This window comes from Odocoileus virginianus, chromosome 9 (assembly GCF_023699985.2).
Source record: "Odocoileus virginianus isolate 20LAN1187 ecotype Illinois chromosome 9, Ovbor_1.2, whole genome shotgun sequence".
Classification (NCBI taxonomy): domain Eukaryota; kingdom Metazoa; phylum Chordata; class Mammalia; order Artiodactyla; family Cervidae; genus Odocoileus; species Odocoileus virginianus.
This window is the reverse complement of record NC_069682.1, coordinates 76,228,493-76,254,524: the sequence shown is the minus strand read 5'-3', so window position 1 is coordinate 76,254,524 and position 26,032 is coordinate 76,228,493. Positions and strand designations below refer to the sequence as shown.

Here is a 26,032-nt window from a genome sequence, read left to right as displayed (position 1 = left end):
GAGTTTAGCCCAGGCTCTGAGAGGCACAGAAAGCTTGCAGACAGCTGATAGATTAATGAACCGGGACACAGCAGACCCGCCAGTAGACGAGCAGGAAAAGCAGCTGAAGGGTGAGTCCTCGATCCTCAGGGATCCTCTGAAAGTGCTAGAGCCCTAAGCAGACAGCACGCTTAGTTATGAAAAGGAGGCTGGGGGTCAGCCCTTCCTAGTGCGGTGCGGCAGCTCGCCAGCATTATCAGACAGGTACGTGTGCTAAACGTGCGCAGCGGCTCCAGGCTGCCCCCACCCACACGCCCCGTCCTGGGGCGATGCAACCCAGAAGCAGGAAAGGCAACTGTGCACCGCTGATTTTTCTCCCTTTACTGGGAACCAAAGGAGGATCCTCGCCGGAAGCCCGTGCCCCAAGCAGACGTCCACTTAAACCTCCCCAGCCAGCAGGACGGCACGAGACCATGCTAGTTACGGGGGTTCTGGGAGGTCGGGGACCGCTCTGGGCGAAGAGGAGGAGGTGCAGGCTGGCCCCTGGCCCGGCCTGGTGTCCGCCCGCGCTGACTCCCAAGGACGCAGCTGAACCACAGAGATTGCGGGCTTTAACCCGGCTCTAGCGGGTTTCCTGGGCGCCCGCCCTCTCTGCCCTTCCGCTCTCTCTCTGGATACATCTCTCTCAGCAGACAGTCTCCTTACCCTCATCTCTACCCCCTGCATCCCCGCTGGACACGCCACCCACACAGACCCTGCGGCATCAGCCCGCTGCTTCAAGCGGTTACAGACAATTCTGAAAACGGCCCGCCAGATGCCCCACCTCCGTGCCCCTCCTTGCAGCAGGCACATTCTCTGAGAAACCTCATACTTCTCAGCCTCTTAGCGCTTTTTCTCATCAGAAGTTCTCCTGGAGAATTTCTGTTTGGTAGACGCATCCCATCCGTTTCTTGTCATTAGCTTGAAAGTCACCTGCCTTGACTGTGAATTCTCTGTTCAAGATCGGTGTTCACCGCCCACCCCAGAGCTGCGCTGGTGTTCCTTCGTCCAGGGTCTGCATTTTCAAAATTGAGATATAAGTCACATACCTTATAATTCACCCTTTTCACGTGTATTATTCGACGTAGTTCTTTCTACTGTATCCACGAGGTAGCACAGCCGTCTCCACTGTCTGATTCCACATTTCATCACAGAAATTCCATCAAACAAAGAAATGCCTCGGGCGGTAAATCTCTAGTTCCCCTCCCCCACCCCGGCAACCGCGAATGCGCTTCCTGCCTCTGGATTTGCCTACCCTGGACGGTTCAGATACAGAGAACCACACCAAAGGTGGCATTTTGTGTTTGGATCCTTTCACTGAGCATAACGTTTTCCAGGTTCACCTGGGTTGTAGTGTCTTTTTGATCATGGGTACCTTGGTGGGTGTGGGGTGGTAGCGCCTTGTGGTTTTGATTGCCTTTCCCTGATGACTGAGGGTATTGAGCATCTTCTGAGTGCTCACTGATCATTTGCATCTCCCACTCTGGAGAATACGTCTCCTTTTTTAAAGAATTTATCTGCTTATTTGCCTGTGTTGGATCTTAACTGTGGCACAAGGGACCTTTGTTGCATCACGTGGGACCTTGCCAAGCAGCCCTCTAGTTGGGGCACTGGGGCTCAGTGGCCCTGCGGTATGTGGGATCTTAATTCCCCAACCAGGGATCAGACCCACGGCCTCTGCATTGCCAGGTGGATTCTTTACCGCTGGGCGACCGGAGAAGACCTTGTAAAGTCTTCCTGATTTGGCTCTTTTCCCCATCCTTTTCCTCTGGGCCCCTTGTCTCATATTACTTTCTGGCTAGCTATTCTCAGTGTCCCAACTAGTAATTGCCACTGTTTAGCAGTGTTCTGTGTGGGCTGAATTCAACCTGCTCCCACCTCCCATCTCCAGAGTTTAGCGTTCATGTCCTGATAGCTGAGAGCATTAAGACAATGCTGTATGATTTTCCCTGGTAAGCTTTTTTTTTTTCAATTTTTCCATTTAAAAGGCGTTTAATATTGTGTACATGATCAGCGTTCCTGCTGTTTTTCTTCCCTGCCACCCTTGGGGGTGAGAGACATTTATCATATTGCTGTCAAAAATGTGAATCTCTGGAGCCTCTTTTCGGGAATTAATCTGGCAGTGTCTATTTTTAAAAATTAAATACACGTTAATTCGAGTGCAGCAATTCTAATCAACTCTATTCTGTAGAAATAAAGCACTAGCTTAGGACTTTTGATCATAGAAGTTTCCCCAGCATTGTTTGTAATGAACATGGAAAAAAAGTTATTTGGAAACTATCAAAATGTTCACTGATCAGCCAATGACATAAATGTCCTTTGGTATATTCATATTAAGGAACATTTTGCAGCTATTTTGAAAAGATAAGGTAGATTTGGGATATATTGACTGAGGAAGGGGAGAACAGAGGTTATCTCAGTCCATTTGGGCTGCTTAGACTTGGAGGCTTAAAAAATAACCATTACTTCTCATGGTTCTAGAGGCTGAGAAGTCCAAGTTCAAGGTGCCAGCAGATTCCCTGCCTGGGGAGGGACAAGGTCCTGGTGCAGAGTCAGTCATCTCTTCACTGCATCCTCACGTGGTGGAGGCGGGAAGAGAGCTCTTTGGGCCTCCTTTATAAGGGCACGAACCCACTGATGCGGGCCCCATCCTCATAACCTAATCGCCGCCCAAAAGCTCCACTTCCTAATACCATCACAGTGGAAGTTAAGATTTCAGCATACGAACTTTCGGGGACACAGACATTCAATCCATAACAATGATACATAAAAGCAATCAAAAATTATATCTAATACAATTCTATATTTTATAATTCTAATTATAAAGTATAATTCTAATATAATTCTATATTTGTAAAAGCCAACAAGGACAAATGCAGCCTCCGAGCACTTGTATCCGGGATGCTTGTATGTATTTGTCTGAGCATGAACAAAGTCTGATAAGCTACACCAGGCTGCAAAGATTCGTTATACTGCAATGAAGGTGAGGGACAGAGACAGGGAAAGGGAAGCATTTAGAGATTAATCACATGGGAGGTACGCACATGTTAAATCTGTGTTACTAGCAAGTTGAGAAAAAAATTAAACATCTGTCTCTGAGTGACAGTATTTGCTCATGTTGGAGCAAAGACTGGTTCTGCATTTAGGTACTCTTTGCATGTTCCAGACTTTTATAAGCGTATGACTGACAGGAGATGCATGCAAACTGGGGGAGGGGGCTTCCCTGGCAGCACAGTGGTGACGAATCCGCCTGCCAGTGCAGGAGACACGAGTTTGGTCCCTGATCCAGGAATATCCCACATGCCTCAGGACAACGAAGCCTGTGCACCGCAACTGCTGAGCCTGGGCTCTGGGGCCTGGGCTCTGCAACAAGAGAAGCTCGTGTGCAGCAACTGGGGAGTCGTCCCCGCTCAGCACAACTGCAGAGAAGCCTGCACAGCAATGGAGACCCAACAGGGCCAGAAATAAATAAACATAAACAAGAGAAGAGAGGGGAAGGGAAATTCTGAGAGTCACTGGTGCAGTCTGGCCCCACAGTGACCAACAGTGATGGCTGACTTCAGAGGATGCTTTCAAGAGAGAGTGTAGGGTAAGTCACCTTTTGCCCACATAATGTTTGAATCCAGCATTTTCAGCACCAAATGTTCAGACATGCTGTATCCAGCTGACAGTTGAGAATTCTCCCCACCTGCCCCCCAAATCCATTCCTTTCTTTTACTTTTGCTAGACTTTCTTAGAGAGGACGTCCTGCCCTGTTGAGATGGAGAGCATGAAATCTGATCATTCGGTGAAGGTTTCAAATCTAACATCTTCCTTCAAGCCACAGGCAGCTGACCCATGAATCCTTATTTCAAGATCTTTAAAACAACAAACGCATTTACACAACACATAAAGCCACGGTTGTTTGAAGTGTCATTTGACTCCCGCAGCCTGACCGCAGAGGGGTCATTTTTTGCAAAACTGAGGTCTTCACCGTCTGCCCCAGGGTCCATGGTAATCCTTTGATATTCAACTGGAGTTTTCTTTTGAAGAACTTAGTGTATCATCATCTAGTTTCCTTCTCCTTTGTGAGCTATTTTAACTCCCTCGGGTCCTCATCCGACAGTAACCATGTGTGTGATCTTTACAGGGCCCTGTGAAGTCCACAGTCATTTGCAGTTTCCCTTTGCGATTAGCATGCGTTGTATTCCCTCTCAGCTTCTATCCTGAACTGGTCATGTGGTGACGCATATGACATTGTATGAGTGCGGAGTCTTAAGTGGACACTCTGTTCATGAATAAAATTATGGTGACAGTTTCCAGTTTGCTCTTTAAACTTCAGCACTAGAAATGTTTGGATACTGAGTTCTTAAGAGAAAAGAATTCTAGGGACTTCCCAGGTGGCCCAGTGGTGAAGAATTCTGGCTCCCAATGCAGGGGTCCTGGAGTTCAACCCTTGGTCAGGGAACTAGACCCCACAGGCCCCAACTAAGCCCTGGTGCAGCCAAATGCTTTTTAAAAAGCGACTTTATTCTCAGAGCTGCAGTTTCTACGCCTGTAAAATGGGAGGGACCATGGCGCCTGGCCTGGGTTTGCTGTAATACAGAAACAAAACATTTCTTGTTACATTCAGCATTTACTTTACCACCTGACATTCAGGAAGCATTCAGTGAATATCAGCTATTGTGTTTACAGTTGTATCAAGTGAAGATTGTAGCTTTGGCTCATGAAAAAAAGCAAAAGGTAGCCCTTACTCAGAAATTCTGAATAGCGTCATATGAACTGTGTGTTTTAAATAGGTAACACATCTCTGATGAAGCAGTTTCTCTTAACTAAGAATACTTGGGGCTTGGAATAAGCATCCTTGAACCTTCCACGGCCCAGGTTCTCAGATTTCTGAAGATCAGTGAATTTGTATCATTGCCCTTTAAATTGCATTTCCTTGTTTTTGGCTGTGCGGGGTCTTCTCTGGCTGCAGCCCGCGGGGGGCTGCCGTCCAGCTGGGTGCATGCGTTTCTCAGCGTGGCGGCTCCTCCTGCTGCGGAGCCGGGGCGGGGAAGCTCCGCTAAGGCTTCAGGAGCCGCGGGCCCCAGGCTCTGGACCGCAGGCTCAGCAGCCGTGACGCGCGGGCTTTGCTGCCGCTCGGCATGTGGGGTCTTCCTGGATCGGGGACCGAACTCAGCTTCCTGCACCGACGGGCGGACTCTTCACCGCTGAGCCACGGGGAAGCGCATGTGGTTCCCATCAAAGTCTGTCCAGACCCGCGCGCGTGTCGGGTAAACCATCGGAATAACTCCTTTGCTTAGGCGTCTGTTTAGGAAACTGCACAGTAATTATAACATATAAATGTAACAGAAAAGCTAGTGTTTATTCAATATCCACCTATGTTAAGTCCCTTGTAGGAAGCATTTTGTTTAGTTCTCCCAATTACCTTTTGAAGAAGACAATTATTTTCCTGTCCTTTTTTTTTTTTTAAAGAAAACTGAGGAAACTTGATATAAAGGAACTTGTCCAGGCCACATATTTCATTTTTAGAGTTAAACCCAGGTTCCTCTGATCCACAGTCTAAGTACTTTTTCAGGGACACCAAGGTGTCACGGGAAGTAAGTTCTCCATCATGTGTTTAGATAAAATGACTTTCTTAAGTAAGATACACACACACACACACACACACACACACACTACAAAATGTCTTTTCTGCACTAAGGAGATCAAAATTTTCAACTCTCCTAAGTAGTTGGGAGCTTCCACTTGCATTCTTACTTGATTTCTTTTTCTTTTCCTTAAACTCTTACACATTTTTTACAGGGGAAGTGAAATCTCTTTGGTATGTCATCTGTCTGCTTTGTGAGAAAACCGTTTATTGAAACCAGATTCCAGATGGACTTCTCCCAAGGTTTTCGTAGGAATGAAAAGCTTAGTTCTGGTCACCCAGAAGGAACTTTTTATTCTTCCCATAATAATGTGAGAAAGGCATGGAGGTTATCCCCATCTTTGCAAGACTATAAAACCTGGAACTCCAGTGGGTTTTCTTCCCAGTCATTCACAAAGATTGTGCGTGTGTAAGTTAATGTTTCATAATATAATTCATTTGCTTTTTAATGCTTATCCAAGGTCTCAGGTGACTGTAATATCTTTCCCCACGTGGATTTTTTTCCTTCATTTTTACTGAGAAAGCAAAGTGTTGGTGAGGTTTTTTGTTTGTTTCTGTACAGCTCCTTACAAACCACTTTCCTGCATTTCATTTTCTTTCCTCCCCTTCATCCCATATTAAATGCCTCCTGGATATATTTGAAGAGCCTGGAGATAACGTCTCAAGGAGAAGATTGATTGCTATTAATTAACAAGTGAAATAGGTACTGACTAAGTCGCTGAAATTCTCTCCAAGTCACAGAGTATGTACTTAATTTAAAACTGGAATGAGCAGAAAAACAAAAAAACAAAGATGTCTGGCTGTGGAGTGGTAAACCAGTTCAGGGACAGCTGGGTCCAGCTGTCCAAACGCACCCATGAACCTCTTGGGGCTTTCATCTGTGCTGATTCTCAGGCAAGCACTCTCGAATGTGATAGTCAAGGCCACCAGTTCCAGACCTACCCCCTTACTGGCTTGCCTACTCAAGCACAAAGATCACCACTCTGTTCTAGTAGGTTCAGCAAAAATCACAAGATTTATTTTTATTAGTCTAGCTTAGGTCATGTGCCCTCGAGAGGTGAGCATTTTAGCAAGAGAAGTAGAAGCTCCAGGTGATGGAACTGGATATGTGCTCACCCACGTTTGGGGAGCGGGCAGAGCTCCGTAGTTATGCGTTGTCCTATCTAAGAAGTCCTAAGTCTCACAAGTTATCGAAACACTTAACGCATCCTCTGATACCAGGGCTTATGGCTGGCATCTGCTGTAACTCTCGGTGCACAGAAGCTTACTCTAGGTGCTTTGTGTAAGGAATGGATCCTTTATCAAAGCAATGCACTGGCACTTTTCTAAAGTCTGTCTAATGCGAAGATTTTTTCAAACACTTTCTCTGACCGAAATGCTCTTACTTAGCACTAGCTAAGAGAGTAAGGAAGAGAGGCAGAAAGCTCAGAGAGGTCAGCTGATGATCGTGGCGTTTGGAAAGCCCTCCCTTGTTTTGAATCTTCGGCTCCCCTTTCTTGTGAGCTGGTTCCTCTTCTCCAGGCGTGGGGCGGCCCCACAAGTCATTCACGTTCACTCTGACACTTGGACTGCTTGATGTGCGTACTTGGCATCCTGACACGTCCATCCATCACTTCCTCATTCCCCTGCTCTCCCTCTTCCCTTCTGAGTATAATATTTACCACAATTAGGAATTCCAGGGCCACAGAGAGATGATAACCATGGGCTAGAAGATACACCCAGTGCTCACACAGAGTGATTTCCCTGAGGTCTGATTATGACGGGCCCCTGGTGCTCATCAATTGTCTTCTGTGCCATCTCTTCTCTGCGCCTCAAAGCTTGACGAGGAGGCCGCCATCGGCCCAGGAGTGCGGGGTGCAGGCTGTCTGTGTCTCTCCGTCTGCGTTACTGTTTGTTCTTGACTTCGGACACAGTGAGATACTGGAGCTTGGCAAAAATAATTGCTAAAGGATGTGTGTATCTCTCACTACTTATGAGCGATCTATGACCTAAAGAAACCTCGGTTCTCTTCTTTTAAGACAATTATTTATTTGGCTGCTTTGGGTGTTAGTTGCAATATGTGGGATCTTCGATCTCTGTTGGGGCATTGTGTAGTTACGACGCATGAGAATCCTTTCACTGTGGTGTCTGGTTCCCTGACCAGGGATGGAGCCCGGCCCCCCTGCTGTGGGAACATGCAGTCTTAGCCACTGGACCACCAGGAAAGGCCCTAGCGTCTCTTCTTTCCCTTTCTGTTTTCCTACAGATATTAAGACGCAGTTGACTGACAAACTACACAGTCACAGTTATCTGTCAATTATTAATCAGCTACTATGGAAAGGCAGGGTTCCTGATTCTTTGTATGTTTCATTCTTGAAACATCACAACTCTGCCAGGGAGCTTCTGTTTCCCCATTTTACATATAAAGAAATTCAGAGATTTGCAGTGACTTGCCCAAGGTCACGCAGCTTGTGAGTAGAGGATCTTGATCTTTTAAGAGAGATTGATTACAAAAGACCTATACATAGAAAACTATAAAACACTGATGAAAGAAATCAAAGAGGACACAAATAGATGGAGAAATATACCATGTTCATGGATTGGAAGAATCAATATTGTCAAAATGGCTATACTACCCAAAGTAATCTATAGATTCAATGCAATCCCTATCAAACTACCAACAGTATTTTTCACAGAACTAGAACAAATAATTTCACAATTTGTATGGAAATACAAAAAACCTCGAATAGCCAAAGTAATCCTGAGAAAGAAGAATGGAACTGGAGGAATCAATCTGCCTGACTTCAGACTCTACTACAAAGCCACAGTCATCAAGACAGTATGGTACTGGCACAAAGACAGAAATATAGATCAATGGAACAGAATAGAAAGCCCAGAGATAAGTCCACGAACCTATGGTCACCTTATCTTCGACAAAGGAGGCAAGGATATACAGTGGAAAAAAGATAACCTCTTTAACAAGTGGTGCTGGGAAAACTGGTCAACCACCTGTAAAAGAATGAAACTAGAACACTTTCTAACACCATACACAAAAATAAACTCAAAATGGATTAAAGATCTAAATGTAAGACCAGAAACTATCAAACTCCTAGAGGAGAACATAGGCAAAACACTCTCCGACATAAATCACAGCAGGATCCTCTATGACCCACATCCCAGAATTTCAGAAATAAAAGCAAAAATAAACAAATGGGACCTAATGAAACTTAAAAGCTTTTGCACAACAAAGGAAACTATAAGCAAGGTGAAAAGACAGCCCTCAGATTGGGAGAAAATAATAGCAAACGAAGCAACAGACAAAGGATTAATCTCAAAAATATACAAGCAACTCCTCCAGCTCAACTCCAGAAAAATAAATGACCCAATCAAAAAATGGGCCAAAGAACTCAACAGACATTTCTCCAAGGAAGACATACAGATGGCTAACAAACACATGAAAAGATGCTCAACATCACTCATTATCAGAGAAATGCAAATCAAAACCACAATGAGGTACCATTATACGCCAGTCAGGATGGCTGCTATCCAAAAGTCTACAAGCAATAAATGCTGGAGAGGGTGTGGAGAAAAGGGAACCCTCTTACACTGTTGGTGGGAATGCAAATTAGTACAGCCACTATGGAAAACAGTGTGGAGATTTCTTAAAAAGCTGGAAATAGAACTGCCATATGACCCAGCAATCCCACTTCTGGGCATACACACCAAGGAAACCAGATCTGAAAGAGCCACATGCACCCCAATGTTCATCGCAGCACTGTTTATAATAGCCAGGACATGGAAGCAACCCAGATGCCCATCAGCAGACGAATGGATGAGGAAGCTGTGGTACATATACACCATGGAATATTACTCAGCCATTAAAAAGAATTCATTTGAATCACTTCTAATGAGATGGATGAAACTGGAGCCCATTATACAGAGCGAAGTAAGCCAGAAAGATAAAGACCATTACAGTATACTAACACATATATATGGACTTTAGAAAGATGGTAACGATGACCCTATATGCAAAACAGAAAAAGAGACTCAGATGTATGGAACAGACTTGTGGACTCTGGGAGAAGGCGAGGGTGGGATGTTTCAGGAGAACAGCATTGAAACATGTATATTATCTAGGGTGAAACGGATAACCAGCTCAGGTTGGGTACATGAGACAAGTGCTCTGGCCTGGTGCACTGGGAAGACCCAGAGGGATCGGGTGGAGAGGGAGGTGGGAGGGGGGACTGGGATGGGGAATACATGTAAATCCATGGCTAATTCATATCAATGTATAACAAAAACTACTGTAATGATGTAAAGTAATTAGCCTCCAACTAATAAAAATTAAAAAAAAATAATAATAATAAAAAAAAAAAAAAAAAAGAAAGCCAGCATAAAACTGGTAACAAAATTAAGCAAATATTGCACAATAAAGCAATATGAAAAACAAAAAAAAAAAAAAAAAAAAGAGAGATTGATTGATTTTGGCTGCCCTGGGTCTTTGCCACTGCGCACTCGTCCCTTCTCTGGTTGTGGGGGGCAGGGGCCGCCCCTCGGAGTGGGGCTCGGACTTGCTGCCGTCGCCCTTGTTGCAGAACACGGGCTCTAGGGCACACGGGCCTCAGTGGCTGCAGCCTGTGGGGTCTTCCCAGGTCAGGGGTCGAACCTGCGTCACCTGCACTGGTCAACCACTGGACCGCCAGGGCACCCCGAGAGTCTTGACCTTCACCTGTGATATCCAGTTTTGTAGTGGATCTTCCTCCTGAACATCGCACTGCTTTATAAAAGCGACCCAGAAAGTGAGGCGGTTCCATTTGGTCTATGCAGAGTTCAGAGCAGAAACGGGTGGATTCTGGGAGCAGAGCCCCTCCCTGGAGGAGGCCGAACCCGTATCCAGTCTCGTGGCCGGGGTATAGCCCACCTGCTTGTGCAGACGCCTGCACTTCCAGAGGTCGGAATGGAAGCGTCTGAGTAGCCCTTTTTAGCATCTGCCCGTGTTCTCGGCAGCGACGCTAACGCAGGTGGGACGAAGGGAGCGTGACCTCTGAGGTCAGACCTCGGCCTGTAAGCAGACAGCTCGCCAGGCGGCAGGGGAGGATGCCCGGCTCCCTAGGCCGTCACTTTTCTCCCTCAGCAATACCGATGATAACTGACATTGGTGACGTTTATTGAGCACTTGCTATATCCCACGCACCGCTTGATGTGCTTTGAGAATATTAACCCATGGAATCTCAGTAACAAAATGATTGGGATATAGGTTCTACTGTTTTCCTCATTTTACCAGAAAACGGAGGTACAGAAAAGCTCAGTAACTCAGAGTCAAATAGACAGTCCAGCTTTGCGCTTCTCAAATGTGCGTTTGGCAACACCCAGAGACATCTCCGATGTCCCTACTCGGGGTGCTCCGGGTGTCCCGTGGGGTGCTGCCCAGCACCCTGCGGGGCACGAGGTGGACCCGGCAAAGAGTTCTCCCGACCCAGACAGGAGGCCGAGGCCGGGAGATTGTTCTCCTCAGCCCGTGACGCCGGCCTGCCTCGCAGGTGGCATCCTGATGACCTGCCTCTCCCAGGATCCCGTGGAGGTAAAAGCAGACGGTCAGCGTTCCCCACACGGCCCCTGGCGGGCCCCTTCCTCCTGGCTTCCTCCCCTCGCCTGGGTCGGAAGATGCCGGGACAGCTGACCTCCGCCCCGCGGAGGGGCCAGGGCCGGCGGGGCCCGCGGCCTGTCTCCCCGCCTGTGTGTGTGGGACGCGGGGAGTCCGCCCACGCCCCTCGGCTGTCCCCGCTGGGGTGAATGACCGCTGTTCATGTTTGCCTTCACAGTCGATCTGGGAGCCGGCGTCCCGGAGGATACTGTGGCCGCTTCTTCCCCCGAGACAATGGAGACCAGCGCGGCTGCGGAGGCCAGCGGCGAGAGTCTTGGGAAGGAGGCCAAACCCCGGGCACCAGCTGCCAAATCTCGTTTTTTCTTGACACTCTCTCGGCCTGTACCAGGGCGTACCGGAGACCAGGCCACGGATTCATCCAGCGGGTCCGTGCGGCTTGATGTCAGCTCCGATAAAGCTCCGGGAAACAAAGGCCCGAGTGAGCCCATGGCGCTTCCGGTGGCAGCTGCACCCGGGCCCGGCCCGGATAAAAGCCCGGGGCAGACCCCGGCCCAGGCGGAGGGCCTCCCCGCCACCCCTGGGCCGGAGCACCCTCCGTCTGCGGCCGGGGCAGCAGCCCCCGCCAAGCCCAAGGACCCCGGCTTCTTTGACAAACTCTTCAAGCTGGACAAGGGACGGGACAGAGCCGCCGTGGACGTCCCCCAGGAGGCTGAGAGCACGGAGCGCCCTCGCCCCGCCGCCGCGGTCCCGGGGTTGCCCACGCAGGCCGAGGATGGCCCTGCAGAGACGGTGAGACGATCCGCTTGGCTCTTAGTGCACGCTCGGGGGTGGGGGGCCCGGGGCCGCTTGCGGGCCGGGATGATCGCGCGTCTTGCTCTGCCGTCGCTGAGGGGTCCTGACAAGGTGACAGGCCGTAGGCCCCTCCCGAACCAGCGGCACATTGTGGCCCGGTGCCGGCCCGCGCTTCTGAGGGCAGAAACATCTGTTGCAAGAACAATAAGAGCTGTGGCATCTGGTTTATGTAACAGAAGAGGGGGTGACTAACATGCGGATGAATCCGTCCTTCCACTTATCAAAGGCGGAGCTGGACAGGTTGCATTTATGATCCATGGAGTCTGGAGGAAAGGCATTAGCAGAATAAAGACGGTTCCTAACAGGCTGGAATACCCGCCCGCCTCAGTAGCTGCTTTCATATACAGTGTGTTTATGGGCTTTTTTGGGAATGCATTGCATTTCTTACTTTTAATAGCCTGGGCTAATCTTTAACTGTCTTCTGCACTGAAGTGTACGTAAAGGGCTTTTACAACTCTGGGCCAACTCTTTTGTGTACAAATTATTTTCCAACAAACTGGGGTAGTCCCGTTGTAAAAACAAGAATTTTTTTTTTTCTTTTAAGAGGCATCCGAATTAGTCGTTTTCTTTCCTGTGCAAAGAAAGGCAAGTTCTTTTGATCTTAAAAAAAGAGCATTTACTTTTAACTTTGAGAGTTTGTTTTTATTGGGGACCCAGAAAAGAACTCTGAGTGAAGAAGGAAATAAAAGTAGATACATTGTATTTTAAGACCCTTATTCCTCTAGCTAATGGATTTTTAAACAACAGTATTTTTCAAAATTTGGGAGTCAAGAACCTCTAGTTGAGATTAGAGCCAGGAAAAAATTAGGTGGGCTGATTATTATTACGTGGTTGTCAATATAATTGTCTTAATGACAGCTAGCTTCCCTGCCAAGTTGCTAACAGTAACGCTGACTGTCATTTATTTAGCATTTACAATGTGCCAGGTGCTGGCCGGATGTTATTTTTCTTTCAGAAAAATAAGTATCGCATTAATCTGACACCACCAGGTGGTGTCAAGAATTATATTGTAAATACTAGACAATAGCTGAAAATTCTGGACAGAGCTGGGGGAAAGAAAATAAGGTTCGTATGTTAAGGCTCATGCTATCAGCATCCTTGTCCTATCTGTAAATTTTTGTTCCAAGAGCTGCTTTTTCAATTTTCTTCCAAAAGTTAGAAGAATTGCCCTTTAGATGCCCCCTTCCCCAAATGCGACAGTTCAGGAGGCTACTGAATAAACTTTCTGTTTAATTCAAAGCGAGTCTTCAGAGGCGTGCTGGCATCAAGTCTGTGCCCTTTCCCGGTGGCTCAGAGGGTAAAAGAACCTGCCTGCAGTGCAAGAGGCTCGGGTTCAGTCCCTGGGTGTGGAAGACCCCCTGGAGGAGGGCATGGCACCCCACTCCAGTGTTCTGCCTGGAGAAGCCCACGGAGAGAGGAGGCTGGTGGGCTGCAGTCCACAGGGTCAACACAGTCGCATATGACAGAAGCAAGTTAGCGTGCACGCACACATCAGATCTGTACTGAGTGTGACGCTGCCAGATGCAGGCGGGGCGCGACCACAGTGGTGGGGAGAAGGTCGCTGGCCTCGGGGGGGTTGCCGTCTAGTGAGAGGTACAAAAAACTCATCGTTCTGATGCAAGCACCCAGGGCTCTAGCGGGGGCCCGGGAGGGGCCACGTGTTGGAGAAGTTGTCCAGACTCAAGGGGCATCAGTCTAGTTGGCCCAGGGAGGCGTCTGCCAAATGTTTGCACCCGGAGCCCAGAGTCCTTGTCTTGGATCAAGGACATCAGTATTCAGGAATATTTGAAAAAATACCTACTGTTTTACTTTGAGCGGGGGTCTCTTGTGGCCATCCCGTTAATGGTCACGGGCTCCCCAGGCCGCTCTGAGTTTTGCGTGGTCATGTTTCATTTCCATGGGCATCCAAAGCCAGCCCATTGCCCAAGGTGGGAAAAGACTGCGTCATCTATGGGAAGAGAATTAAGGACTGAGTATTCCATCTCTGAATAGAAAAATCCCCAAAGTAGTCAAGTAAACCAGTCCCGTCTCTGACAACCGACCCTTGAATATATTTAACCATAAAAACTTAAGGCAGTCAATCCATTCCTATCCTAAAAAATGGGCAGCAAAGTTTAAGAATTGTGCTTTATCAACTCTTATTTTTTTTTAAATTGCACTCTCTTTGGAACAGCACCTCAGTTGGAGTGAAATGAGTTCCAAAATCAAATTTGATCCAGGAGATGGGGTCTGTGTTGGCAACATGGCAGGTATTTAATAGACCAAGGCCCGTGGGTGATATTTTGAAGTTACAGTAACCTCTCAGAAGATCTAAAAATGGTCACTTACCGTCCTTTTGGAATTAAGTGCATTGGTTTCCTTAGACTCACCCACGAAATTTGCATCTGTGTTTGTTACACAGCAAACTTCCATTTTTGGTTGGTTGTATCCTTGGAATTTGAAATATGGAGGGCTCACTCTGCCTGTCTGCCTGCGTGCATGCTCAGTCATGTCCAACTTTGCCACCCCATGGACTGTAGCCCACCAGGCTCCTCTGTCCATGGGATTTCCCAGGCAAGAACACTGGAGTTGGTTGCCATTCCCTCCTCCAGGGGATCTTCCCAACTCAGGGATCAAACCTACACTGGCCTATGGAAAAGTCATGAAATAGACACTGATGTCTCTGCTAGTCTGTAAACTTGTGGAAATTCAGATACATATATTTGCAAAGATTTTAAACAACAGAACAGCCTTCTGATTGTTAAAAGTTCTGACCTGCTCCCTGGCTGTGCAGCCTGTATTTAGGGGGAAAATCAATTGTCTTGGAGGTGGAGTGAAAGAGGACGGCCCTCAGAAAGTAGCAGGAATAAAACTTCTCAATCAATGGCTTTCTGGTGGGAAGAGCGCATCATGCATCCGTGGCCATCAATGTATTGATTCAGAATTCTGAGGGTAAATTATGCCCTGGGCTCAGCTGTCCCTCCCCGCCCACCCACACAAACCCTTCCCCCCAGTTTCACGGCTGTGTTCCTTGCTGGATTGGAATTCCAACCGCAAACCCACAGAGCTGTGAACTGGGGGAAAGATACCACCATTTCATTCTAGGGGAAACACACAAATCTTCTGTGTTTTCAGAATGACAATCTTATTTTTGTGCCTCATAACACTACATTCAGAGCATAGTATAATTAAAACAAGGCCAGAATTCATGAACAAATGAAGCATTTACTACATAGGCCAAAGAAAAGATAAATTATATGCCTGAAAGGTTTCACTGAGCTGTGATTCACACAAACCAACATGTTGGCAGGGAGGCTTTTTTTTTTCCTCCACTCCCCAACAATTGAACCAGAACTTTAAGATAAGCATTTATTTAGGAGCTTCATTCCCCTCAAAACTGATCACATCATGAAAACTTGACCTTTTTTGGTTAAAAAAAGAAAAACATTAAATTTCTGTTGTCACTGGCAATTCCAGAGGTGTCTTTGTGTTGGGGGGTAGAGAAGATGTTTTAAGTGTTGCCAAACACAGATTCAGGAGATTTAAACAAGGATATTCTTTTTCTTTTAAAGTTGAAGTAAATTTTGCGATTGTTATTTAAACACCAAATTTGTGCAAGGCATCTAAACGAAAAATTATGGTCTTGGACCTTCAAAGATTGTATAATGGAGTAGGAGACACATTTTCAAGGGAGGGTGTGATAAAGGTATTGATGCACAAATTCGTTCAGGCGACAGATATTAAGAGAGCATCAGATATTAAGAGATGTGCTGATCATCTCAATCTCAATATGTCCCAAATGGAACTGTTCATCCACACCCCACAACGATGACAACAAAATACCTACTCATTTAATCCATAGGCTTCTCACCTCAGTTAATAGCAGCTCATCTTATAGCTCTGCTTTTCAGCGGTGGAGTTGGAATGGAAGAGCCAGGGTCTGCAGAGTCCTTCTCTAGGTGGTATAAGGTAGTGCCCCAACACATACGCATTGCCGCCAGGCTACATGGATTTCAAGTCTGCCTCTGTCACCTACTGGCTGTGCCACCTTGGGCAAGCTACGCAGCTACTCTGAGCCTCAGTTTCTTCATCTGTACAATGGGGATAATGATCATATCAAGCACATTTTTACAGTATTCACACCTGTGAAAGCTTAGCTTTGAAGCACTTAAGACAGAGATGTTGAATTCTGAGAAAAATAAAATTTAACTACTGCCACGGTTTTTCTTCCTATTACTTCACAATTTTAGTCTTTTTACTCTTCCCTTCCATAGTCTTCAGCTAAAACTTGCAGAGATAGCACAATTGAATCTAACTTTAAAACTGCATGAGGTGAGGCCTATGTCCTAATCTGGGTTGTAAAAAAAAGATGCAGGAGTTGTGAAATTATTTTAGAAAGAATAGAACTTCAGTGCTTATACACACGAGCCTCGGTTTCTCAGTCTGACATTCAAGGTCTCTACTAGCTTTCTTCTGTCTGTCTTCCTAACTGTATTTTGTCCTATTCCCTTAAATTCATCTGGTCAAAATTGCCAACATGTGACCTGTGCAGACACCATCTGCTCCCCAGGCCTCTCTCTGCCTTCATCTCCTTCTCTCTCTGTTTGTCAGAAATTTACTTTACCTTCAAGGGCCAAATTCTCCATGAAGCTGATCAGATGTTCCCCATCCTGGGTGGTTTCTGAGGACATGAATTCCTCTAGTATTTTGGGGGTATTCTATATATTCAGTGAAATTCTGTGATAAAATCTCTTTGAAGGGATCATCTAATTGAAACATCAAAATGTCCAAGAGAATTTTAATATCTTTATCATTTTACAGATTAAGAAATCAAAACTTTAGTGAAACCACGCCACTTACCCCAATTACGCAGCAAAAACCAATTATCCATCTCCAAAACCCATGCTTCTCATTCTCAATGTTATATTTTTACCAATTATTTGAAATTGCAATAACACTGTGACTATGGAAAACTGAATGATAATGAGAGGAAGTGCTATTCAAAAATGTTAGTACATGCAAATGTGGAAAATACCGAGTTAACCTCAAATCAAAAACAAACAAACAAAAAACCCCACCTACCTTCAACATTCGAAAGGCCAGGTAAATTACGAGATGTGTTTTTATTTCATGCTGTTTACCTCTGGTGATAAGGTCATAACTTAAGAGAAGTATCCACCCAAGAGACTTTGTCAAAACAGAGGGAAACCTCACCTTTAATTATCAAGTTATGAAATAAGCGAGGCTTTTAGCTATGGCTGTTCAGTCGCTAAGTCATGTCCGACTCTGTGACCCCATGGACTGCAGCACGCCAGGCTTTCCTGTCCTTCACCATCTCACGGAGTTTTCTCAGACTCATGTCCATGGAGTCAGCGATGCCATCCGACCGTCTCATCCTCTGTTGCCCCCTTTTTGTCCTGTCCCCAGTCTTTCCCAGCATCAGGGTCTTTTCCAATGAGTGGGCTCTTTTGCATCAGGTGGGCAGAGTATTGGAGCTTCAGTTTCAGATTCAGCATCAGTCCTTCCAATGAATATTCAGGGTTGATTTCCTTTAGGAGTCACTGGTTTAATCCTTGCTGTCCAAGGGACTCTCAAGAGTCTTTTACAGCACCACAATTCAAATTTTAGCTATAACACAATTTTAGCTATAGCACTGTAATTTTATGAACTTTATAAATTAGCACTAAGAAACCTTTGATATAAAATGTTTACAGTAGCAGACGTGATGTGAAGTGATAGGAGCCTGAATGGATATGGAAATGAGTTCAGATTCTAACACTTTGGCAAAGTTTGGTAAAGTTAAATAATAGCAGTTGCCCCAGTTTTTAATAGCTTGTTATTCCTAGGCCAAGTAGTAAGCATTTGGCACACCTTATCTGCTTTGATTCTTGTAACAACACAACAAGGTAGACTTTTTTATTGCCCTTTAGCAAATGAGGAAACTCAGGCTCAGAGAAGTTAAGTTCCTGGTTCAAGGCCACACAAGTGAATTGCAGGCAGAGCTGGAATTAAGACCCAGCAGTGAGCAAAGCCTGTGCCGCTCTGTCGTTTCAGAACCTCGTGTTTCACCCACAAGAGGAAGATACTGCTTGCCCTGAGGCTGCTGAAGGGACAGAAGGAGACATAAGCAGTCAGTAGTCAGGAGGCTAAATAAAAGGGTGGTATTTGCTAAACGGTCAGAAACTTAGAAATAAAGAATTATGAAATAGAGCAAGTGGTCTTCCAGCATGATGGAGTTTGAGTAGTAGATCATCTAGGGTACCTTTGGCTGCAATTTAAAAAAAATAGCAGAACTGCTGACTCAACAGTGGATTAGTTAATGTGGAAAATGTACATTTCTTGTACATAATAAATAAGAATTTGAGAAGTGATGGGTTCCGTCCCGTTCAGCATCTTCACAGCCCCAGGATGCATCTGTCTCCAGCACCCTCTGAGTATCGACTTGGTTCACAGGCTTGTGGGTGTTCGCTTTCCTTTTTTTGTGGTGTGGTTAATGTACAACATTCTATAACTTTTAGGCATACAACGTAGTGATTCACAATTTTTAAAGGTTATACTCCATTTACAGTTGCTATAAAATATTGGTTTTGTGGTTTTAAGAAGGCTGCCATAGTTCTAAGCAGTGTGTAGAGTCATACTGTCCTACCAGATGAAATATGAGTTTCCTAAAATTTACTCATTGGAGGGACTGAGTCACATGTTTGGTTGGAGGTGCAAGGTCGGGGAAGCGTGGAAGGTTTCTTCAACAGAAAGCAGGCTCTGCCAGCAAAGGTGATATGCCGCAGATAGAAACCAGATACATTGTTTTCTATCCAACTTCATGTCAGAAAATCACTAAGTGGATGGAGCTGGTAGACGCTACTGCAGTATCTCCCTATGATCATTTATTTAAATACACTCATTGCACTAGCTCTTTAACTTGACTATGACCCATAGAGATAGATGAGAATTCACAAAATAGTGTCATTCTTACAGCAAGTAACATGGGCTGATATTTTCTACTCTTTCTAGTCTATTTCATTTGATAGCCTTTAATGCTAATTTTGGAATTCCATGGTGTCTCAGCAGTAAAGAATCCGCCTGCCAATGCAGGAGACACAGGCTCCATCCCTGGGTCAGGAGGATCCCCTGGAGGAGGGCAAGGCAACCCACTCCAGTTTTCTTGCCTGGGAAATCCGTGGACAGAGGAGTGGGCTATAGTCCATGGGGTTGCAAAGACTCAGACACAATTTGGTAATTACACAACAGCAACAGCAATGCTGGTTTTGACTCACTGAATCATGTTCCATTCCACTCATAGTCACAATCTGAAGCTTGAAAGACTCTTTTCTACCACCATCATCCTTTTCATGTAGGGAGACAGTGATCTTGAAGGAAGTGACTGCTTCTCGTGCAACTGGGTGTGCCCAGGAGACCCTGCCTGGCACAGCTTGGCAGGCAGTGATGTTCTTTAGATGACTCTGACAAGGGTAAAGACGGTACCCATCATGTTCCGAGTTTTCAAAGCGTGTTAGAGGATGTTGTTGTAATCTCACGCTTAGCTCTGCCAAACACACTTTCAAGGAAAATGGTTTAAAATGTTTATGTGCTGTGCCGTGTTGTTGCTGTTTAGTTTCTGAGCCACGTCTGACTCTTTTGTGACTGTAGTCCACCAGGCTGTTCTGTCCTTGGGATTTCCCAGGCAAGAATACTGGAGTGGGTCCCCATTTTCTTCTCCAACCCAGGGACTAAAGCAACGTCTCCTGCATTGGCAGGCAGATTCTTTACCACTGAGCCCTTGGACTGCAAGGAGATCCACCCAGTCCATCCTAAAGGAGATCAGTCCTGGATATTCATTGGAAGGACTGTGCTGAAGCTGAAGCTCCAACACTTTGTCTCCCTGATGTGAAGAACTGACTCCTTGGAAAAGACCCCGATGCTGGGAAACATTGAAGGTGGGAGGAGAAGGGGATGACAGAAGATGAGACGGTTGGATGGCCTCACCAACTCGATGGACATGAGTTTGAGCATGCTCCGGGGGTTGGTGATGGACAGGGAGGCCTGGCGTGCTGCAGTCCATGGGGTCGCAAAGAGTTGGACACGACTGAGCAGCTGAACTGAACTGAACTGGGCCACTGGAGGAGCGACACGTATGCTACAGATGCTTCAATAAACTGTGCAGAGTCATATCTCTCCTGTTTATTTGATATTTTCATTCAGTCTTCAGTATGTTATGGTGCAAATCCTCATGGTTGAACAGTAAGTGAATTGTGTTTTGCAGTGAACTGGCAAACTATATTTTGAGTTTGCTTACCCTTTGGAGAAGGAAATGGTAACCCACTCCAGTACTCTTGCCTGGAAAATCCCATGGACAGAGGAGCCTGGCAGGCTACAGTCCATGGGGTCGCAAAGAGTCGGACACAACTGAGTGACTTTACTTACTTACTTACTTACCCTTTGGCATTATCCAGTCTAATTCTCTTCTTCAAGGTTATCATAGCAGCCCTGATTTGTTGAGCATTTACTGACTCAGATGAGCCAGAGATGACTGAGTGACTAACACGACACAACAATAGCCCACAGAGAGGTGAAATAATGTGGCTAAGATCACGTGGCTAGAAAGTGGCAGATTCCAGTCTGTCACCTTAAGTGGTTGACCACTGTGAGCTCAAAAAGAGGGAACACTTTGAACTTTGGAAACATCTTATATCTTGTTTAAATTTCTGAAGCTAGTGTTTCCCAAACTGATATTCTGTAGGCTCATCAGTCCAGTGAGATCAGCCTGGAAATACAACACCGTCCCCAAGTAGTTTCGGGAAATAGCACTTGCTCTGTCGTCTCTCCCGAAGGCTCCCGAAGACATCCGCCTACTAAAGGCTCTGAGAAGTCCTGCACCGCCGCTGCTGCTTTGCTTTGTTTAACTGAGTCTTTCTCAGGCTTCCATCTGCACAGAACTATCAGTTGTCTAGCCAGTTGGGTATACCTCCTAAGGAATAGTTCTTCTAGAAAATGCTGAGCTAGGCACATAGACCAAAGTTGAAACATGGGCTCCTGTGGGATGTATGAAGCTGCACATAGGTTTTATTTGACCGCTGTCCGCGGAATTCTCCAGGCGAGAATACTGGAGTGGGTAGCCCTTCTCTCCTCCACCGGATCTTCTCGACCCAGGGACCAAACCCAGATCTCCTGCATCGCAGGCGAATTCTTTACTGTCTGAGACAGCAGGGAAGCCCATTTGGTCTACACAGTGTTTTAAACAGTGTGTCAGTCCATTGATAGCATTTTGGAATTGACAAAGTTGACAGCAGTTTTGAATTTTGAGATCTCTGTAGAATCCCTGTTTTGTGCATTTCTGGCAGCAGGAGCTTCCGTCCCCGGCGGGCTGTGAGTTGTGCCCCCCCTCAAACGGCGTGTTCCTCCACAGCTGGCCCACGTGCCCAGCCTGCCCAGGCGGCTCCCCGAAGGGCGGCACGTGAGCTGCTCTGTTCTTGTGGCAGAGTTGGGAGTACAGTAAAATGTCTCCAACAGAGACCACTTTTCATCCTTCATAGCGTGTAAGACAGTTTGTAGCGATCTAGGCTAATAAGCTGTAAATCCTGCCCGACGGTCAGTTTGTAAGCAGGTGCTGAACAGCAAATCAGAAAGATCAGTACTCTTCATTCATTCATTCAGCAAACATCTGAGTGCTTTCTTTGTGCCAGGAATGATTTTAGGATGAACAGAATGTTATACCCCCCGCGAGCTTTTATTATAGTGCAAAGATCAACAATTCTGTTGTTGTTCAGTCGCTCAGTCCTGTCCGACTCTTTACAACCTCATGGACCGCAGCACACCAGGCCTCCCCGTCCATCCCCATCTCCCGGAGTTTACTCAAAGTCGTGTCCATTAAGTTAATGATGCCTTCCAAGCATCTCATCGTCTGCCACCCTCTTCTCCTTTTGCCTCCAATCTTTCCCAGCATCAGGGTCTTTTCCAGTGAGTCTCCTCTTCATATCAGGTGGCCAAAAAATTGGAGCTTCAGCTGCAGCATCAATCCTTCCAATGAATATTCAGGGTTGATTTCCTTTAGGATAGACGGGTTTTATCTCCTGCAGTCCAACGGACTCTCAAGAATCTTCTCCAGCACCTAATTAGAAAGCATCAATTCTTTGGCGCACAGCCTTCTTTATGGTCCAGCTCTCACATCTGTACATGACTGCTGGAAAAACCATAGCTTTGACTGTACAGAACTTTGTTGGCAAAGTGATGTCTCTGCTTTTTGTGCTGTCAAGGCTATGATCCATGAAGGAGAAGACAAATAACCAAGAAAATAAGCAGTTCCAGTGTATAAAAAGAGTTACAAGTGAAAAATAAACAGAGTTTTGAGATATAAAGCAGAGGAGAGAGGAACCTGATAATTAGGATTGGATACAGGGTAGAGTCAGGAAGGATTCAGTCTAATGCAAAAATTCAGGGAAAAGGTTGTGACTTTTATTTTCCTGAATAAGTCCAAACAATTCTTAGAAAATATGCAACCTAATTTTGCATTATTCAAAACAGTTTTCTCACTTTCGGGAAGTGTTTGTTAAACAGATGACGAACTTGTTCTAGGCTATGGGTTATTTGCTTTTATATTTTAAAGTTTTTTTTTTTTTAGTTTTGGATTCTTTCTCTCTAATAAATGTAAAATGTCATTATCAGTCTAGGGGTTGTCCATGCTGGAACTAATCACAGGACCAGTGCATCGTCCACAGGTTCTTTTCTGCCCGACGTGACCTGGGAATTACTGTGCACCCACTCTTTACCTGCTGTGAGCGCATTTTTCCATTTGATATCATACATGGTGGACTTTATTTAAGGATATGCCAGCTCATGCGTCCTTAGGAATATCCCCAAAGTAATTACTGCTGCCTAAAAAAAGAAGCGAGGAAAGAACATTTTATTGCTTAATTCTCTACCCACATCTCACTTGCCATCGGGAATCAAGTTGAAAAATTCACTCACCCCTCAAGTGGAGGAGTTGCTGAGAGAGAACATGGAAAACCCGTATTTATAGGAAGAAAGTGCGCATTGCTTTCTCTGATAGATTTCTTTCCGCCTTCCCCCTATGACTGAAATGGACAGCTGGTTTGTTTAATCTCATAAAGATCACGTCTCTGCCTCAGTCAATACCACGGGTTAACGAGGCCCCACCATGTGAGGTGCTGTTACACTTCCGCTGCCAAAGGTGTAAGATGAGCTATTAATAACCCGAGGTTATGTCTACAGGGTATTAGAACAGGTGGTGAGCTTGTGATTTATAATAAAGCATATCATACGGGATAATTGGTCCAACCTGGCTTGATTCAACCAGGATAAGCAGCTAAAATGAACAGGGTTCCCTCTCTCCTTCCAAAAAGAGGAGGGGAAAACAGGTCAGTGACCATTTTTTAGATCTGGGATGTGAAGATTCTCCCACCTAGAAAACGCGCCAGAAGACGGTGAAAAGTCTAGATTTCAGGATCTTCCCTGGTGGTCCAGTGGTTAAGAACCTGCCTTCCAGTCCTGGGCGGGGAACTAAGGTCCCACATCCGGATGCTGCGGAGCGGTTCAGGCCACGTGCCGCCCTGGAGGCCTGAGCACGGCAACAGAGACCCTGCGAGACACAGCGAAGGCCACGTGTGCTGCAACTGAGTCCTAAACGAAGTTTGAACGTAAATACAGTTTTTACAGTTGCCAGTGTGAATTTTTAATAAAAAATCCAGATTTTACACTTCCACATTTTTTATGTTATTTTTATTGCCCTCTGAAGTGTCTGGTAATTTCTTAATCAACTCCTTGGCTCACTAGGAAGTTTACTTCAACTGTGGCGCTCTGGCAGTACACAATTTTTAAGTCTTAAGAAATTTGGAAGGAAAATATGACATCTAGGAATTTATTGAGAAAGTGCGTAACGTGTTATCCGTAAGGTTTTGTGTTTTTTGAAGTCCCACGTTATTTGTAAGAGAAAAGTTCAGTTCAGTCTCTCAGTCATGTCCCACTCTTTGCGACCCCGTGGACCGCAGCACGCCAGGCCTCCCTGTCCATCACCATCTCTCGGAGTTCACTCAAACCCATGTCCATTGAGTGGGTGATGCCATCCATCCATCTCATCCTCTGTCGTCCCCTTCTCCTCCTGCCTTCAATCTTTCCCAGCATCAGGGTCTTTTCAAATGAGTCAGTATTTGGCCAATACTTATGATGTGGCCAAAGTATTGGAGTTTCAGCTTCAGCATCAGTCCTTCCAGTGAACACCCAGGACTGATCTCCTTCAGGATGGACTGGCTGGATCTCCTTGCAGTCCAAGGGACTCTCAAGAGTCTTCTCCAACACCACAGTTCAGAAGCATCAATTTTTCGAAGTTCAGCTTTCTTCACAGTCCAACTCTCACATCCATACATGACTACTGGAAAAACTATAGCTTTGACTAGATGGACCTTTATTAACAAACTAATGTTTCTGCTTTTTAATATGCTGTCTAGGTTGGTCATAGTTTTTCAAGTTGGGAAGATCTAAAAGATCTAGTTAGACTTTGCACTGATTCTGGTATACCCTTACACTGGAGATCATGAACAAGATGACATAGAAATAGAATTATTGATTGTGAAGATAGCTATAACATAATGTTAAATAAGAAAATCAAGTTTCAAAGTAGTATATACAGAAATATCCTTTTAGGATAAATATCATGTTTGCCTTGCCTGTCAACATGTACATTCATCCTTCTATCCAAAGAGGGACTTGAAATGCAAAACTGAAAATTGTTCATAGTAGTTATTTGCTGTAATGGGATAATGGGTGCACTTAATACTTTCATTCTTTGCTCATGTAAATTTTCTCTTTTCTATAAATGAAGCAAGCACGGAGTACTGCCGAAGTGAAAGGAAAATATTGCAATCTGGGTAGTTCCCCCGTTCCTCCACTAGACGGCGCTATGAAGCTCGCGCCGTCCTGAGCTGTGTCGGAAACTGCAAAGTGACCAGAGGTTGAGCAGGGGTTTTTGTCACTTACAGTCCTTCTGGGACTGTGCAATCCAGAGGTTGCGTGGCAATTTCTTGTTCAGAAATAACACTGGCTTTTAAAACGCACAGCTAATGTGTGTTTTGGAAAGAGAAAAAACTGCGGGTGGGCAGCTTTCAAAGTTCTTTCATAACTGTATTTTACGGCTGTGTTATTTGAGTTCTTTCCTTATTTTTGCCATGAGCTTAAAAGATGTGAATGCGTTTCTGTTGATGTGAATTGGGCAAGAATAGTGGGAAAGGGCTTCCCTGGTAGTCCAGTGGTTGAGAATCCAGAATACAGGGGACACAGGTTCGATCCCTGGTCGGGGAAGATCCCACATGCCTCAAAGCAACTAAGCCTGGAGGCCGGAACTACTGAAGGCTGACTCCCGGAGCCTGTGCTCCAACAAGGAGGCCGCTGCAAAGCCCACGCACAGATGGAGTCACCCCCGCTCCACGGAGCTGGAGAAAGCTTGCACAGAGCGGAGAAGACCCAGGGCGGCCGAAAAATACACATATACATAAATCTTAGAAAAGAATAAAGGGAAAACAGTAAAAATACAAAATAAACACCCGGCATAGATCCTCCTTCGGTGGCTTTGAGCTTTGTAGTAAAACGAGGTGTTAAAAAAAAACTCCCAAATTACTTCAGAAATGTTAAATTTCCACTAATCATTTTTAGTAGACTTTGGTCTTGGAATCCCTTCCTGCTTATTTGATTAGTTTCTTTCCCTTCTAGGAAAATTGAAGGATGACTGTTTAGCTTTGAGCTTGAACGGAACCCCATTTTTCATCCTCAGTGTGACAGTGGGTGTGTGCAGGCGCTGTGCTCTCGGAGGGAAGAAAGCGAAGCCTGGATGTTTGTCTGGAGACCGTTGTTGCTGAGCCAGTGATGGCCTTCGTGCCTCTGGGGCAACCAAGTGGGAGAGGAAGTGTAGCTCTCCCTTTTATCCCAGATGGCATGTGGCTCGAATTTCCAACAGATGGAAG

The 26,032-nt window shown here is 45.7% G+C and overlaps 1 protein-coding gene across 9 annotated transcripts in view; it reads left to right on the top strand.

The window, feature by feature from the left end:
- The window catches only part of BCAS1 (brain enriched myelin associated protein 1), a 101,494-nt gene that overhangs the window by 22,434 nt on the left and 53,028 nt on the right, over positions 1–26,032 (top strand). For all 9 annotated transcript variants that reach the window (XM_070472783.1, XM_070472785.1, XM_070472784.1 and 6 more), the window contains one exon: positions 11,452–12,023. In XM_070472783.1, the coding sequence (XP_070328884.1) occupies positions 11,452–12,023 (572 nt within the window). The remainder of the gene's footprint in view (positions 1–11,451; positions 12,024–26,032) is intronic.